At 39.5% G+C, this 16111-nt stretch overlaps 1 protein-coding gene across 7 annotated transcripts in view; it reads left to right on the plus strand.

Moving 5' to 3' along the window:
* LOC126526948 (copine-8-like) overlaps positions 1 to 14406 on the plus strand; it is a 72761-nt gene extending 58355 nt beyond the window's left edge. For 3 of the 7 annotated variants that reach the window (XM_050174657.3, XM_055068462.2, XM_055068461.1), the window contains exon 14: positions 607 to 14406. In XM_050174657.3, coding sequence (XP_050030614.1) covers positions 607 to 851 — 245 coding nt within the window. In that variant the 3' untranslated portion in view covers positions 852 to 14406. The remainder of the gene's footprint in view (positions 1 to 606) is intronic. The other 4 variants (XR_008611609.2, XM_055068458.1, XM_055068459.1 and 1 more) reach the window with 4 other exon arrangements.
* The last annotated feature ends 1705 nt before the right edge of the window (positions 14407 to 16111 follow it).

The following is a 16111-nucleotide window of genomic DNA, read 5'->3' on the forward strand; positions in this document are numbered from 1 at the left end:
TACAGCATCAGCAACTCCTTTCTTAGATATTTACAATTGCAGACAAATGAGACAAAACCAAAACAGAACTAATGTAATCTTTTGTTTTCACTTCCACCACTTTGTGTGATGTCAGCGTTGTCTCAGCCTGCAAACTTAGTTTGGCACCTACACCATCTTTCGTGACTGAATATGTGATGTTGCAATGTTGCAGTATAGAATTATTCATATTAAACAGATGCTCAACTTTATGCTTTCCTTTTGCGTTTCATCTGTTCATGATAGTACATGTAGTCACAATGCCAAATCTGTTCTGCAATATCCCACAAGGTGGAGGAACTACCATGAAAGGGAAAAATTGTCATCCACCTGAATGTAGCAGGAGCAACCCATACGGATTTCTCAAAAAGAGCGCTTTGCAGTTGTGGAAAAATTTGTCCTGGTCCGGGATTTCCTTTGTAGTTTTGTGCCAAATTCGGGTGGATTACAATTTTTCCCTTTCGTATAGTTACAATGTTCCACATGGCCTTTTCTCTCATAAAGTGTGTGAGCTGCTCTGTATAATGAGGCTACTGTCTTCCTGCTGTTTCCAGCCATTGTCCGCTACTGCCTCCTTTTTATTTCTAGCCATGGAAGCCCTTGATGGAGATGTCGTGCAGCTGAGCTCAGGTTTCCACCGAGCCGAACGAGACATTGTCCAATTTGTGCCCTTGAACAAGTTCCTTCAAGGTGGTGGCACCTGGCAGAGCAACCAGATGCAGCTTGCCAAGGAGGTGCTGGCCGAGGTCCCCGGACAGGTCACTTCTTACATGTACAAGCACAACATTAAGCCTGGACTGGGCCAGGAGACCGTAGTCCCCCCTGTAACTTAAATATATGGGTATGTTCAGACTGTGAAACCAAAAAAGAAATTGATGCTGCCCTTTTATTTTCTAAACAGGAACTGAACCTGGACCAGGAGACTAGTATACTTGCTGCCATTTGAGAGATGAACCTGCTCTATAATGTGACAAAAGAAATAATTTGAAGGCATTTTTGTGATTGGCCTGACAATGTTTTAAACAAAACAAACAACATGTTTTGGCACATAGAAAAGCTGTGAGTGAAGCCACATCAGTTGTAAAAGATTTGAAAAGACTCTAACCAGATGTTTCAGGGAGTTTATGCTATTACAATGTTTTCACTTGGAGGATACAAACTTCAGGATGTATCAGCTGAGCACATTACAGAGAAGTTTGGGATGTGTAAAACTAACTCTGGAGGCGTTAAATTGCCAACCTCAGTGTTTTGCATGTTGTGAGTATGTGTTCTTGCTTTCTCTGCTGTGTATGGTTGAGGCAGAAGGCTCTGGCATTAGTATTAAGCTACCATATTCACCTCCGTATAACTCAAACCCTTTATTAAAGTGAAAAGTTGGAAAGTGATGGGTAAAACCTAAGTGTATCTACATTTGCGTTTGGGTAAGCTTTCCCAAATCTGCACACTTTAATGTTAACCAAAAATTTTCTGAGCACTTCGACTTGTATAATGACCATACTCATGCAGTGGCCACACCTGCCAGCTTTCTGGAAAATACCCCATCCAGGATATCGTTGGTCTCCACCCAGTTTCAAGCTGCACCCTCTGACATGATGATATAAGAAGTGCCATGTTTCTGTGTAGCAAGTGATAAACCCAGCTCATCTACAATGATCTGCAGCAGATGTTGTGTGGCCATTACTGCATTTTGCTTGTGTTGGTGTCATACTTACCCGAGACTGTGCGACCCTGTGGTAGCTTCCATTTTCTGAAAACAGGTTAACTCAAACCCCCGTATTTTCAAGCAATCCTCCACTCAACTGAGTGGAGCACAGCGTCACCCCATTGACTGAAAAAGATGCTGCTCTTCTCAGGGATGCCTGTGGAGCACCACTGAAAAGCAGCTGTCCAGGGATGGCACTGCCATCAACTTCCTCGAATCGAGGTGGAGGGCTGAGTGGAGTAACATTCTAGAGTTTGGGGGTCCCAGACTGTGCCCATCAAGGCACCACTACCTGTAAAGAGTGGGGCTACGGCCAAACTGCCCACCTGACTACCATATATATATATATCTATGGTAAGGTTCCCTCGTTACAAAATTGTTAGCCAGTGAAAAAAAGAACATATTTTGTTGCTAAGCTCGTGGTTGTATACTCTGACCTATCATGCAGTTTCATCATCATCATCAGCCTGGTTACGCGGCTGATGATGACTCTACAACTTTGCGTATGTAACTTTATATATGTGTGTGTGTGTGTGTATATATATATCATCAGCCTGGTTACGCCCACTGCAGGGCAAAGGCCTCTCCCATACTTCTCCAACTACCCCGGTCATGTACTAATTGTGGCCATGTCGTCCCTGCAAACTTCTTAATCTCATCCGCCCACCTAACTTTCTGCCGCCCCCTGCTACGCTTCCCTTCCCTTGGAATCCAGTCCGTAACCCTTAATGACCATCGGTTATCTTCCTCCTCATTACATGTCCTGCCCATGCCCATTTCTTTTTCTTGATTTCAACTAAGATGTCATTAATTCGCGTTTGCTCCCTCACCCAACCTGCTCTTTTCTTATCCCTTAACGTTACACCCATCATTCTTTCCATAGCTCGTTGCGTCGTCCTCAATTTAAGTAGAACCCTTTTCGTAAGCCTCCAGGTTTCTGCCCCGTAGGTGAGTACTGATAAGACACAGCTATTATACACTTTTCTTTTGAGGGATAATGGCAACCTGCTGTTCATGATCTCAGAATGCCTGCCAAACGCACCCCAGCCCATTCTTATTCTTCTGATTATTTCCGTCTCATGATCTGGATCCGCACTCACTACCTGCCCTAAGTAGATGTATTCTCTTACCACTTCCAGTGCCCTGCTACCTATCGTAAACTGCTGTTCCCTTCCGAGACTATTAAACATTACTTTAGTTTTCTGCAGATTAATTTTTAGACCCACCCTTCTGCTTTGCCTCTCCAGGTCAGTGAGCATGCATTGCAATTGGTCCCCTGAGTTACTAAGCAAGGCAATATCATCAGCGAATCGCAAGTTACTAAGGTATTCTCCGTTAACTCTTATCCCCAATTCTTCCCAATCCAGGTCTCTGTATACCTCCTGTAAACACGCTGTGAATAGCATTGGAGAGATTGTATCTCGCTGCCTGACGCCTTTCTTTATTGGGATTTTGTTGCTTTCTTTATGGAGGATTATGGTGGCTGTGGAGGCGCTATAGATATATTTCAGTATTTTTTCATACGGCTCATCTACACCCTGATTCTGTAATGCCTCCATGACGGCTGAGGTTTCGACAGAATCAAACGTTTTTTCGTAATCAATGAAAGCTATATATAAGGGTTGGTTATATTCCGCACATTTCTCTTTCACCTGATTGATAGTGTGGATATGGTCTATTGTTGAGTAGCCTTTACGGAATCCTGCCTGCAGTTTAATTTTATTTAAAATTTAGCTGTTTTGCAAGTTTGTGGTACAGTTATTCTGTTAATTCTTGACATTTTTCATCATCAGACTTGCTTCTCTACTTCTTACATGGACTTGTGAGGGTATCGCATTTATGCATTCTTCTACTCGTTGCAAAATCTTGCCAGCTCACATGCACCCCTCTGTGAATAAAACTCAGTGATAACTTTCTTGCTCAACTGCAGTGCACGAAGTGCAAAAAAACTGGAATTCCATTGATCACACATGCAGTGCTCTAATTGCTTAGCACATCCAAAATACAAAAGAAAGAAAAAAACAGCATCATTTTTTCCAATACAATACAATTTTATTTATTTGGAGACATACATACTCAATTATGCTGATCCGCCCAAACACAATGTGCTTGTTTGGCAGATCAGGCAACTGGTAGAGTTGGTGCATACAGCTCAAGTTTAGGCACCGGAAATGAAATATTAATATTTAAAGGAAAAAAAATACTTTATGCACTGCAAGTAGCGCAATCAAACAGAAATACATTACAGAGCATACAGATTTATATAAAACGAGGAAAAAACCCACAAATTTCATCATTTCAGGAAAAAGTTCAGGTAATTTATACAAATACTACAGTTGATACACACCGGTTTCTAATATTTTTTGACATTTTCTTTTTACCATTAATAGAGCAGAAGTCATCATCAAGCTTGTTCAGTACAGCTGGTACACAAAGGCTTCTCATATTTTTCTTGTAGTTGTAGTAATAACGTGCAATCATCGTGAAGTGAAAAAGCTCACGGATTGGCAGCACTCCCAGCATGCTTAGTTTATCTTCTATTGTGGCTTATTGCAAATAAGTGCCATAAGTTATAGTGTTAACTGTTCTTCTTATTACAGAATTTAAAGTTGGAGCCTTATAATCCGAGCAATTACTGTGTAGCGTGATTTCATACGTAAGAAGAGGTTCTACCAATGATTTATAAATTAAATAGCTAAGATAAAGTGGGGATTTCCCTCTAAGATAGTACATCATGGCCGCCATGGCTCTTGTCTTTTTAACAAGCTAACGTGATTCCACGTCAAGTGCTGATCCCAGAAAATACCATGGTACTTAATAACTGGTTTCACTGGCAGACAAACACATTTACAATGGTAACAATTTGATGAGTGCAAGAATAGTGTTTTGAAAACGAAATTGCTTTATGGGGATGCCTAAAACGTGTGTTTTGTCTTCTTGAGGTTTAAGAAAATTGAATCCCGTGAGAACGAGCCAATGACTTGGTTGATGTCGGCCTGGAAGCTTTCCATTCGTCTATCACATTTACTAGCCTCGAGTACCAGCGCTGTATCATACGCTTATTGAGATACTCTAGATGTCAACTCCAGTAAACCTAAATCGGAAAAATACACATTAAAAGTAAAGGACCAAGTGTACTTCCTTGTGGTGTACCAAATTTAACTAACCTTAAATTACCGTGTATGCCACCAATTTTAAAACACTGGGGCCTATTGGTAACATAATTAACTTGATTTTGAAATCCTAGCGCTCTTAATTTTTCTAACAAAGCAAGATCGATCGTATCAAATGCCTTGTTAAAGTCCCATGTCTGTGCATGTCTCCTAGACATGTGATATCTATATTTGCTTTTTTTATGTATTCGTCCCTTGTTCCTTTTCATTTCTTGTTTGGCTTATTGACACATAATTTGTACATGCACGTTTGTTACCATGTATTTCATTTTTGTATGTCCACCTGCTATGGTCCCTGATGGGACTGACAGTATTGAAAATAAATAAATAAAAAGAGGGCTAGAACAAAGTTTTTTTTTTCTATTACAGTGTTAACAAAATTTGTAAATTGAAGCAGTGTAATTGTATTGTTATTTTTTGTAAAGCCAAATTGTGCCGAATCATTCAAACAGTGCTTTTCACAGAATGACTGCATAAACAATGATACATGTTTTTCCATTATGTGTGCTAAAGCTGACAAAATCAAGATTGGCCTATAATTTCCCCACTCACACTTTTATTCCATTTTTGTACGCTGGTCGGACTACAGAGATTTTAAGTTCATCTGGTATGTCACCAATTTGGAATATTCCATTTAAAACTTTTAACAAGACATTTTTCAACACCTCAAAGTTACAACGCAGGTCTCCAAGTCAAATGCCGTCATATCCAGGTGGTTTATGAAGCTTCATTCCTTTCATTATTGTCCACAATTCAACTTCTGATAATGGTGGTAGGTAAGCCATATGTGCACAGGCCTGCTGCAGCTTGTACATACCGTTATTATCAGCTATCATGCTTCGCATCTTTTCTGTTGCCTTTGTGAGAGTGTTGTTGAATTTATCACACATTTCCTTCAGGCTTGAACCAGGAAAGTTTCTTTCTATTGTGACGTCAATAGATGCTTTATTCTTTCTACCCATTAGATCGGTCACACACTGCCAGGTTTTCTTGCCATCACGCTTATTAAAAGAAACAGACTATCATGTTTTCACACTTTCTACATTCCTCTCTTAGGTTCGTATTTTCTGGGTCGTTTCTACATTTTTGCCAGGCCTTGTCCTTAACATAGGACAGTTCCATTATCTCATGAGTAACCCAGGTATTCTTTGCATTTCTATGCTTGATTTTTACAGTTCTGGTGGATTTCTCATGTTTTTTTGAATATATTGACAAATTTCTTGTATAGGCTGATGTGGTCTAATTCTAATATGGAGCTCCAATCAACCTCCTGTATACATTTATCAGCTTTCCTGTTATCAATGATAGATTTAGTAATCGTGGGATAGTCAGTCTCATTGTTTTTGTCGGACATCATTACAATAGATGTAAAGTGGTGATCCGCTGCTAAAAATAAGAAGGAATGCCTCAAATAAAGGAACAGTACTTATAAAATCTGTCATTTGAAATCAACTTGCCGCATTCGTTTATTGTATGTATCATTATCACCTCATTTAATGATGTTAAAAATGTACACTATAAATAATGGCACTAATCATTTTAAGGCCTCTGACTCTTAATGCCATTAACTTGACCTGGTTGCTCAAGTTCTGACAGGTTACTGAGACATTGTCCGACAAACGTGTACATAAATTGAATTCAAACTGCATGAGGATTCTAAGCTACGCTAGCCAATTTACATTCAACAATGTGAAAAGCACTGATGATGGGGCAAGTGGTGTGAACAGTACCGGTACACTATCCTGTTCGGTTGTGCAATCTGTCTCTTTTTTTTACTACAATACACTATGAAGAGGACAGGACATATGAACAGCACAGATGCACTCTCCTGTTTGTTTCACTTGCCCATCGGCTGTACTGTTCACCATGTTTAAAGTAAACTGTACAGCTTCGATGGCAACCACTTCACAAACAAATGCTCTTTATTTCTTGTTCCTGCCCTTGAAAGGAAAAATTTTGGAATTTAATTTAATTTAAAAGGAATTTAATTTTTGCAGGGAGAAGCGCAGAAATTTTAAGTAGAGAATCTTGATTACAAAGGCCTTCTGAAAAGTAGCAATGACGCAGGGGCAGCAGTACCGGCATGCTGAAAAACACGAGATATAGTGCCCACATTTCTGGCAACATGCCTGCTGCAGTCTAATGCTGCTATTGGTAGGATTGGGAAATGCTATTGAAACTGTACCCAACTTACGTTTTATAGCATGTTGAAATATGAAATATTTTATACTGATGTTGCTCACTGATTCTTGTGCATCATGGCTGTAAACAGGGCTTGTTGTCAACACCTGCATTCGATGCTGGCTCATTTACATGCGGAGGTTTATTTCTTTGTTTTCTTTCTGTGCAAAGTGCTGAAGATTGTCACAGGGTGTCACAAGGAAAGAGCAACCATCAAGCCCCTGGTTGGAGGTTCGTTTGGTGCACTTGCTAGCCCCCAGATCTGAAACCCACTTTTGTTGAGCAGCACACAAGTTGGGAAGCTTCATTTGTGGGACCACTAGCCTTTAGCGTTTTCCTACGCACCGTACCTCTCTACAGTACATGTTATACAAACACCATATATATACGTTGACGTGGTTATTTCTATGTATTTTGCAGCTGCTTAAACAATGTGTTATTGTTCAGTGGCCTGACCTTTAAAAAAGGAGAGCACTGCCTTTCAGGCTTTTGTGGAATATTCCATCTTCATGCTGCTTTTATCATGCCAGCTGACAACAGCCCACTTCATTTTTGAATCTCATTTTGTCTTTGCATGAGCACCTAGAGGGCAGAAGCGTAGGAACAGGGCATGGAAAGGTGATCGTATGGCATTGTTATACTTTAATTTCTATTTATTGGGAATCCCTAACTCCTAAGACCTCGTTGTCAATGCACTTTCTATGCTTGTGTTATCCGCTTAGCCACTCTCACTTTTTTTTTTCTTTGGAAGATTCAAGCAGATAATATTTTGATACACCAAAGCTGTTTGATGTCTTTGAGTATCAGCTCTGGGAAAAGGGCTATTGAGAGTTTTCCATGGCACCAGGTGCAATCCAGCAGATGGCATGATGTGCTGGGTGGCTGAAATTGTGCTGCATATTTACACATGAGATCCGTATTTGTACCTACTTTGCCAAACATCTTTACACATATTGAAGCTGCGAGTACAGTGCATACTTGTGTAAGGGCTGCACTCTTTTTTTCTATAATCTGGGCTAGGTGCGGCCCTTGCACGAATCAGGCCGATGACAGCCCGTCAAAGGTTCGTACTGTTTCCGCAACTGTAGCAGAGGGTAAGAGAGGGCATAACGCTGAAGTGAACAACCTCAGGTGCCGGCCCATCGTCCCTGACCAGCGCTGACCAAAACGTGGCTCCCTTCTCTAGAGGCGAAATGCCACCGATCTGACTGGAAACACTGCCAACACAGCCAAGACGATGCGCCACACAAAGAAATAATGGCGCGGCGACACTGGCTGAGTGGCGTCAACAGAGAAGCAGTTAGCGTCGTCTAGCAATAGCGTAACTAACTTCACTTTCCGACGGGACAGTTCGATCATTTTTTTCATAATATTGCCCTGCAAAGTAGGGATGCAGCCCTTACACAAGTATATACAGTATTTTAGCCCATGTACAGTGCAGAATAGAGACCAAGGAAATGTAATATTGTGCTTAACTACACCTTTATGACTGTGTTAATCTACTACAGGGATAAAAAGTTCTCATCAGTATTCATGATCATTTACTCAGGATTCAAGCTGTCTATTCCATCAGTAGCTGGACCACAATCAGGATAATGGTAGGGAGGTTCTATGGTAATCTACTTCATGCTGCATTGGTGCCTTTGGGTTTCTTATTTTTTTATGTTGTGATACTAGGGTGTGCATGCTGCTTTTTTGCTCACATGTGAGGAAAATGCCAAAATAGCTTGCCGTCCACTTCAAAACAAGCATTCAAAGTACCTTGTAATGAGGCACAGATCAAATTTTGGCCTCGAAAGGCCCTCACTATCATCTGCATAAATGTCTTTGTTTTCAAAGACCAAGCATAGGATCGAGCTGTTATTTAATAAATTGTTTGACTCATTTCACGTAGGAAGCAAAATGTTTGCCTATAGACAAAGAGAACAGGTTTTGCACTAGTAGCTAATGTATACAAGAGAGTGCCAATACTGAACATAAGCTGAATAATTCCAGAACTAATTTTTATCAGATTGTGCTATTTCAGTACTCTTTGAAACACTAGCATGGCCTGCAAGGCTATATGGCTGAGCTCTTAAGATTCATGAACCAGATTCTTTGTAGTCTAGAGGCCACAAAAAAAATGTATTCAACATTCTTGAAGGTTTCTTGATGTTTCAGAACAAATATATCTGCAACGTATATGCAATATACATAAGTTTTACAATGACCAGCATGCTTTATGATCAAAATAGGTGTCTTAACGACTGCTTTGCTAACAGCCAGTATAGATTTGGAGGCTGTAGAGTTTCAAGTTGTCCAAATGTCCCCTCCATGGAGTTACCTTTTATGGAAAATTTCACTTGTCAATTTTGAGTAACTACCCAAATTCTCAAACAGGTTCTTGAATCACGTTTGGATTTCACAAATATAAATATGCCAGAGAAAAGACATAGCTTTACTTTGTATCATTATGGAAATCTTAATGCATAGCTCACAGAAGTATCACTACGCGTTTTAGAACTTCCAATTTAATCCACATATCGGCAATAGGGCACAGGAGGGTGAGCTGTTATAAGTAGAGCTGATCCAAAACCACCCCTGAAAAATGCAAAAATGCAAGCCCATTGTGAATCGGCCAGTGAAAACAAGAAAAGGAAAAAAACACCTGCTTGAGATTGACCAGTAGAATTCACCTTAAACATCAAGACATAGTCCCAAACCAATGTGACCAGGCTTTTCAACTATGCTCATCCCACATCTGGAAAAGATCATGAATCCTCTCCAACAGCCTTAACATTGTTCTTAGAACCCAGTGTTTGTTATATCCGGGTATGTTAATTTTCTTTAGGTGGATTATCCACATTGTTGCAACATCTAGTCAGTTGTGAGCAGGCTGTTTCTGTACTCAATTGTTCTGGTCTTGAAAACATCAAATGCACAATCCTTTATCTTCAAGATCTGTTCTCATTTTGTCACTGTGGTGCTTTGTGTATTCTTTCCACTTGTCCTGTGGGCCATGTTGTGTCTTGCTGCAAATGCTCTTTCTGTATGCTAAGAACTGTAGAGGGAAATTGGGCGCTGTTGTCTGTATGCACCACTGGTAAGGCTGTTCACCCAACTTGATGAGCAGTACATGGATTGGTGGGTGTATTATTCCTCTTGTTTTAAACTACCTTATGGATTCTGATATCTAGATTTTTGTTTCAAATTTATTGTATCTCAACGATTAATCTCAATTAGCCTCTAATTTCAACCATTCAATAGTTTTCAACACATTGCAAACAAGATTAATTGTTTATAATATAAACCGTTACTATAAGTGGTTAGTTTTACTTAACAAATGTCATCTAGATTAGTATGCATAATAATTGTTTTAAGTATTTCTTCTTTCCACGAACAGTGGTTGAATGGAATAATCTAACCAATGACCAAGTTTTAAAATGATCAATTTTCTGCGTTTATTTCAAGTATTGAGTAAAAATTTGTTATCTTGCTGTGCCACTGCTATGTTCAAGCTCTGTTGACCTGATCTGTATTGTGTTCATTGCCTATGCTATAGTGTTCTTTACATATGTATTGTTTCTCACCCTGCTAAAATCCCTAGTGGGGATTGCAGTATTGATAAATAAATAAATAAATAAATAAATAAATAAATAAATTTGGTGACATGCACACTCAAAAGTGTCACATTTTATTTAAGCACTGAAAATTATGCAATCAAACTAATTCCGAGCATAAAACACTGAATTCCTCTAAGGAAATCTAGGGTGTTTTCTTCATCCTAACTAGTCTCTCCCTATCCCCCAATCCTACCCCCACTGCTGTTGGCAGCTAGGCAGTTGCTGTGCAGTCAGCAGTAATTTTCCTCACTTTAGGGTCATCCCATGTGAAACGTCCCAGATGCCAAAAGTGAATATCATTGAATTTCTTGAAAAAAATTTGGCTATATGGCTGTTGTGTGAATAAGGTTTCACCAAAGTATTTTTGTCTAAAAATTTTTTTGATCACATGAGCGCTCTGAAATTTCCGCGAAGCATCAAAAGTAAGTTGCAGGTACATTTCTTTTATTCAGGTTTAAAACTAGTTGCAATAACAAAATTTAATTTAGAGCATTTTATTGGCATCCTTCTTTCATATGACATCATAAGTGAATGTATTTTAGAATTTTCTGTGTTTATTTGGCTTAGTAAAAAAAGCTATGAAAGTTGCGCCTTCAGAAATTTTTCTGCATTAACTGCGTTATTTCTCCAGCTACAATAATTTTTCTCCCTTTTTGCCTGTTGCTGAAAATAATTTGAAACTATTATAAAATATATTTTTTGAGCATAGCCTTAGCCACTTTTGAGCCATTAATCCACATTTAATTAATTAATTACTTTTTGAGTAAAATACTTCTGTTGGCAAAAAACGAATTTCTTGTGATATTCAGTCCAGATTAAAGCCCTCCAGATAAAAATATGTCACATAGCTCAATATACGCACTAACCTCTTAGCTTATAATTTATGAGTAGATTTTGTCTGGAGCGAGAAAATAATTTTTGAAGTCAACAACCAATATCACCAGTAGGCACACTGCGTATATGCCGCAGCTCTTTTCGTTATCTGCTTGTCATCATGTGTGCATCATTGTCTGCTCTTCTCCTCATCGTCTGCCGCCCAGCAGACAGCTGCTAGTATACGGGGTGATCATTTATCAGTTTTATGGGACTTTTAAATATCGCCTGTTGCAAATACCATAGTTATAGTCCCTGAGCTGGATTGTTCAGAGAGGCGGACATTACTTGCACCAAAAATTGAAACACATATTCAATGACTTAACTAACATTCACTAATTATCTTCCTAATTAATTACTGTATAGCACATAGTGAAATTATAAATTGTAGCCAGTGAGATTGTCAGACGTATTAATTTACAATGAATTTCCAGAATGGCACCGATTTCGAGATATTATTTCCCTAAGTATGGGACTAAATAGTCACTTTTGTGCTTGAATGCATAAAAGAGCATTTTGTTGAAAAAAGTAAATGGACCAGCAGTAAATTTTTATGGCGAGTTTGATGGCATATATCTTGAAATTGGTGGCATTCTGGAAATTTATTCGAAGTGGATACACCTGACAATCTCTGTGGCTAAAATGAGTAAATTTCAGTATGTGTTGTTCAATAATTAATGAAGTTAATTAGTGTATGCTTGTTGCTTCGTTGAATATGTGTTTCAATTTTTGATGCATGTAATGTCTGCCTCTCTCAACAATTCAGCTCAAGGACTAGAATTATGGTATCTGCAACAGGTGATTTTTAAAAATTCCAGAAAACTGAAAAATGATCACTCTGTATACTAGCAGACGACAACGCACAGACGATGATGAGCAGAAGACAAGAGTGGCAGCATGTATGCAGTGCCTTCTGGTGATATTGGTTGTTAACTTCAAAAATTGTTTTCTTGCTTCAGACAAAATTTACTTGAACGAAAATTTCTAAATCACAAGCTAAGAGGTCAGTGCGTATATTGAGCTATCTGACATATTTTTACCTGGAGGGCCTTAGTGCTTAAATTTGGCTTGAATATCACAAGAAATTCATTTATTGCTAACTTTGGAGGTATTTTTCTCAAAAATATATATTTATTAATAACTTCAAATTATTTTTAGCAGGCACTATAGTAACAGCCAAAACGGGAGAAAAATTATGGTAGTTCAAAAAATAACGCAGTTTATGCAAAGAAAATGTCTGAAAATGCAACTTTTATTGCTTTTTTACTGAGCCAAATAAACATGGAAAATTCTAAAATGCATTCAATTATGACGTCATGTGAAAGAAGGATGCCAATACAATGCTCTAAAATAAAATTTGTTATTGCACCTAGTTTCAAACCTTAATAAAAAATATTTACCTCCAACCAACTTGTGCTTCTTTGTGGAAATTTCAAAGAGTGCTCACGTGATCAGTCAGTCAAGAACTTTATTGAGGTCCTGAGTAGTGTTAAGCTGTTGGAGATCCTACGCGGGGAGCTCCTCAGGCCGAAATCGTAGGCAACACCCAAGTCGGGACGGGAACGTGGTGATGCTCCGCCAGGTCTTGGGCTTTCTGGATGGCCTTGAATTTGAGTTTGAGGTCCGAGCTTTTCAGGGCTTCTTCCCATTCGGGTTCACTGGAGAGAGGGCCCTTTGGTAACGCGGTGCATTGCCATAGCATGTGCGAAAATAAGCAATAAAGTTCTGGGCAGTCTGGACAATTTGCCGGGATGTCTCAGTTGTAGTGACTTAGTAGGCCTCGTGATGGATACGAGTCCATTTGTAGCATTCGAAATGCGGCCGTCTGCGCGCATTCAAGTTTGACGTGCGGAAGCGGGTATTTGATTCTGCCTTTTCGATAGTGTGAGGTGATTTCTTGGTAAGGGAGTGGTGGGTCATTAAACTGAATGTCCAGCGCCTCAGAGGCCGTGGGACTGTCGCGACGGGCAAGTTCTCTTGCACAGTCATGGGCCGTTTCATTGAGGTTTGGTTTTTGCGGGTGAATGTCTTTTCCCCATGTGAGCGAGAAACCAGGAGATCAAAAAATTTTTTCGGTGAAAATACTTTGGTGAAATTTTATTCACAGAATAGCCATCTATCCCAATTATTTTCAAAAAATTCAATTCTGGTCACTTTTCCCATCTGGGACGTTTCACTTCGAATGACCCTTTACTTTTCTTTATTTTATCAAAAATAAAAAAAACAGTTACTACACACAACACACTTGAGCCAGAAATAATGATACAGAAGCTTCGATTGCTTTCTGAATGAATCCATGCCAATTTTTAAATGTATACATGTGCTCCTTATGGCTGAACAATTGCAGTGTCAAATTTCTGTCTAACAACCTTAGCATGAAACCGTGTGCTTTCTGTATCTTTTGACTCCTTAATTCATTCACTATCCTGTGCCATCTTTCCCAGAACATGTTTTGTGCATAATGTTGAAAACAAAAGCAGGTGCACTATAGACTAAGCATCCAACAGCACAAAGTGACATGCGAACTGGGACAATAAGTTAAAATACCTATTGCTCATAATTAATTCAGAATGCACTTGGAAATAACTGCAGTGTCCAGATGGTTTCTAAACAAGTTGTAGCTGCACATCTGGGCCTTTGTTTTACCAATGATACAAGCACAGGCAATTCTGAACACGTAAAGATGTGTGCCAGTAGATAAAACTTCTTTGCTTTTCAGTTTATGTTGACGATTCAGCAACTTGCGTGTTTGAACAGCATTAAAAAAGTTTGCCATTTACTGTTAGTGTAGTACTGGTTTATTGTATCAGGATAACATATTGTTGTCTGCTCTATAAAATAAAGCATTTGGCACTGATACTCGCCTGGTTTGTCTGAAATAATAAATAATCAGCAGACTTCAGCAATTCCACTAACTCTGAACTCACATTTACTGCAACAGCAGCAGGCACTCGAAGTGGACACTGCCATAATCTCAAGAATAACTTATTCTTTGTAATGCATATAACATTCTCTTTGTCTGCTGCAGTACTGCATCTCGTGGCCTCCTAAGTATATACACAGATGTGGCCACCACTTAGGATCTGTGTAGTGTACATCACCTGCACAAATTGCCAAGCTCTAGCTGGAAAGCTGTGCGATGGTGCAGTGGTTATTGCGTCCACCTCCCAACTGCACATTCATGCAGAGGCATGAATTCAAATCCCAGCCATGATGGCGAGCAAAAAGCAGTGTTGTTTTTCTTCACCCTCAGGCAAGATTGAAGGTGAGCATGATAACGATGACAACTGAACGATGGTGGTGATGTATAATCAAAAGGACAGACAGACATGGCACGTCCACTTATGAGCTTGTACTTGCTGTTGCAGAAAAATGAAAAATCATTGTCTGCACACCAAGCCACTGGCAGCATGGCTAGGGTGTTCCTTGAGAAAAATGGACTGTCACTATATGCCAGCCACCATTATAGTCTTTGGCAGTTCAGTACTCGAGAGAGGCTCAACCTAGAAGTGCATGATGGACCTGCCATTTGCATCTCCTGCGAGCAAAGGGTGAGTTCCCACCAACCATGAAGCACTGCGAACCACCCACTGCTTTTATAGGTACATGATACTATGCCATATACGGGAGCCAGGAACACTATGGTAATTCATTTGCAACATTGTTACATGTGCATGGTGCGAATGCCACAAGCTATATGTGCCCATGCCAGACATCTTATGTCTGTAAAACTCTAGACAAATTCATGTTATGGGTTATTACAATTACATGATGGTGCTGTATGCATGGGGCTGAATTATTGGCTCCGGAAACTTCAGGAAAAGGGTAGTAGGTTTCTTTTTAAAGAAGCACGTAGCTTTCATAAAAATTGTTTGTCAAAGCTGGCTTCACCACAATAATTTCGAATTTGTGGAGAAGCCTGTTTCTGCAACTTCAAGTTGTCTTTATTGGCGATGGGTTCGAAGAAGTGGAAAGTTGAAGGCCTCGTGCTGGCACTTTTTATTTCTTTATTTCTTTGCTTCTTTTTCTGTAATAAAACATTTGCTCCTGCAGCATAATTCTCACCTTATGGTACATAATTAAGGCTACAAAGTTCTGGCCATTTCGGTGAATTCAGGTTCTTATCGTTCCAATTCTATTCACGGAAGTTTTTGCATCGCTTCCATAACCACTTGCATGTTTTCTTGAAGCCAAAGATAATCGAGGGCAATAGCACTGGTGGCCTGCCCCGGTTGTGTATTTTCAGTTGCTGTAGGTACAGCGGGGCGTGGCACTTGAGCAGACGCCTGACGTTTGCGCACATGCGTGAGTAAGAGCGGGTGCGAGAGAGGAAATGTGGGGACTTTTGTTCATCATGATCATTTAGTATTCCCTTCAGGGACATCACATAAGGGGGGAGAAAGTGATGGGAAAGTGCCATACATCAGCTAAAAAAAAGCAAACAAAGGTAACAGAAAAATAAATAATAAACTGTGTAGAAAACATCAGGTATAAACAGAACAACGAAAATATCTCAAACTGAGTAGCATAAATTAAAAGAAAACTATACACGTAAATGTGAA

The sequence above is a fragment of the Dermacentor andersoni genome, chromosome 9 (assembly GCF_023375885.2).
Source record: "Dermacentor andersoni chromosome 9, qqDerAnde1_hic_scaffold, whole genome shotgun sequence".
In the NCBI taxonomy this organism is placed as follows: Eukaryota; Metazoa; Arthropoda; class Arachnida; order Ixodida; family Ixodidae; genus Dermacentor; species Dermacentor andersoni.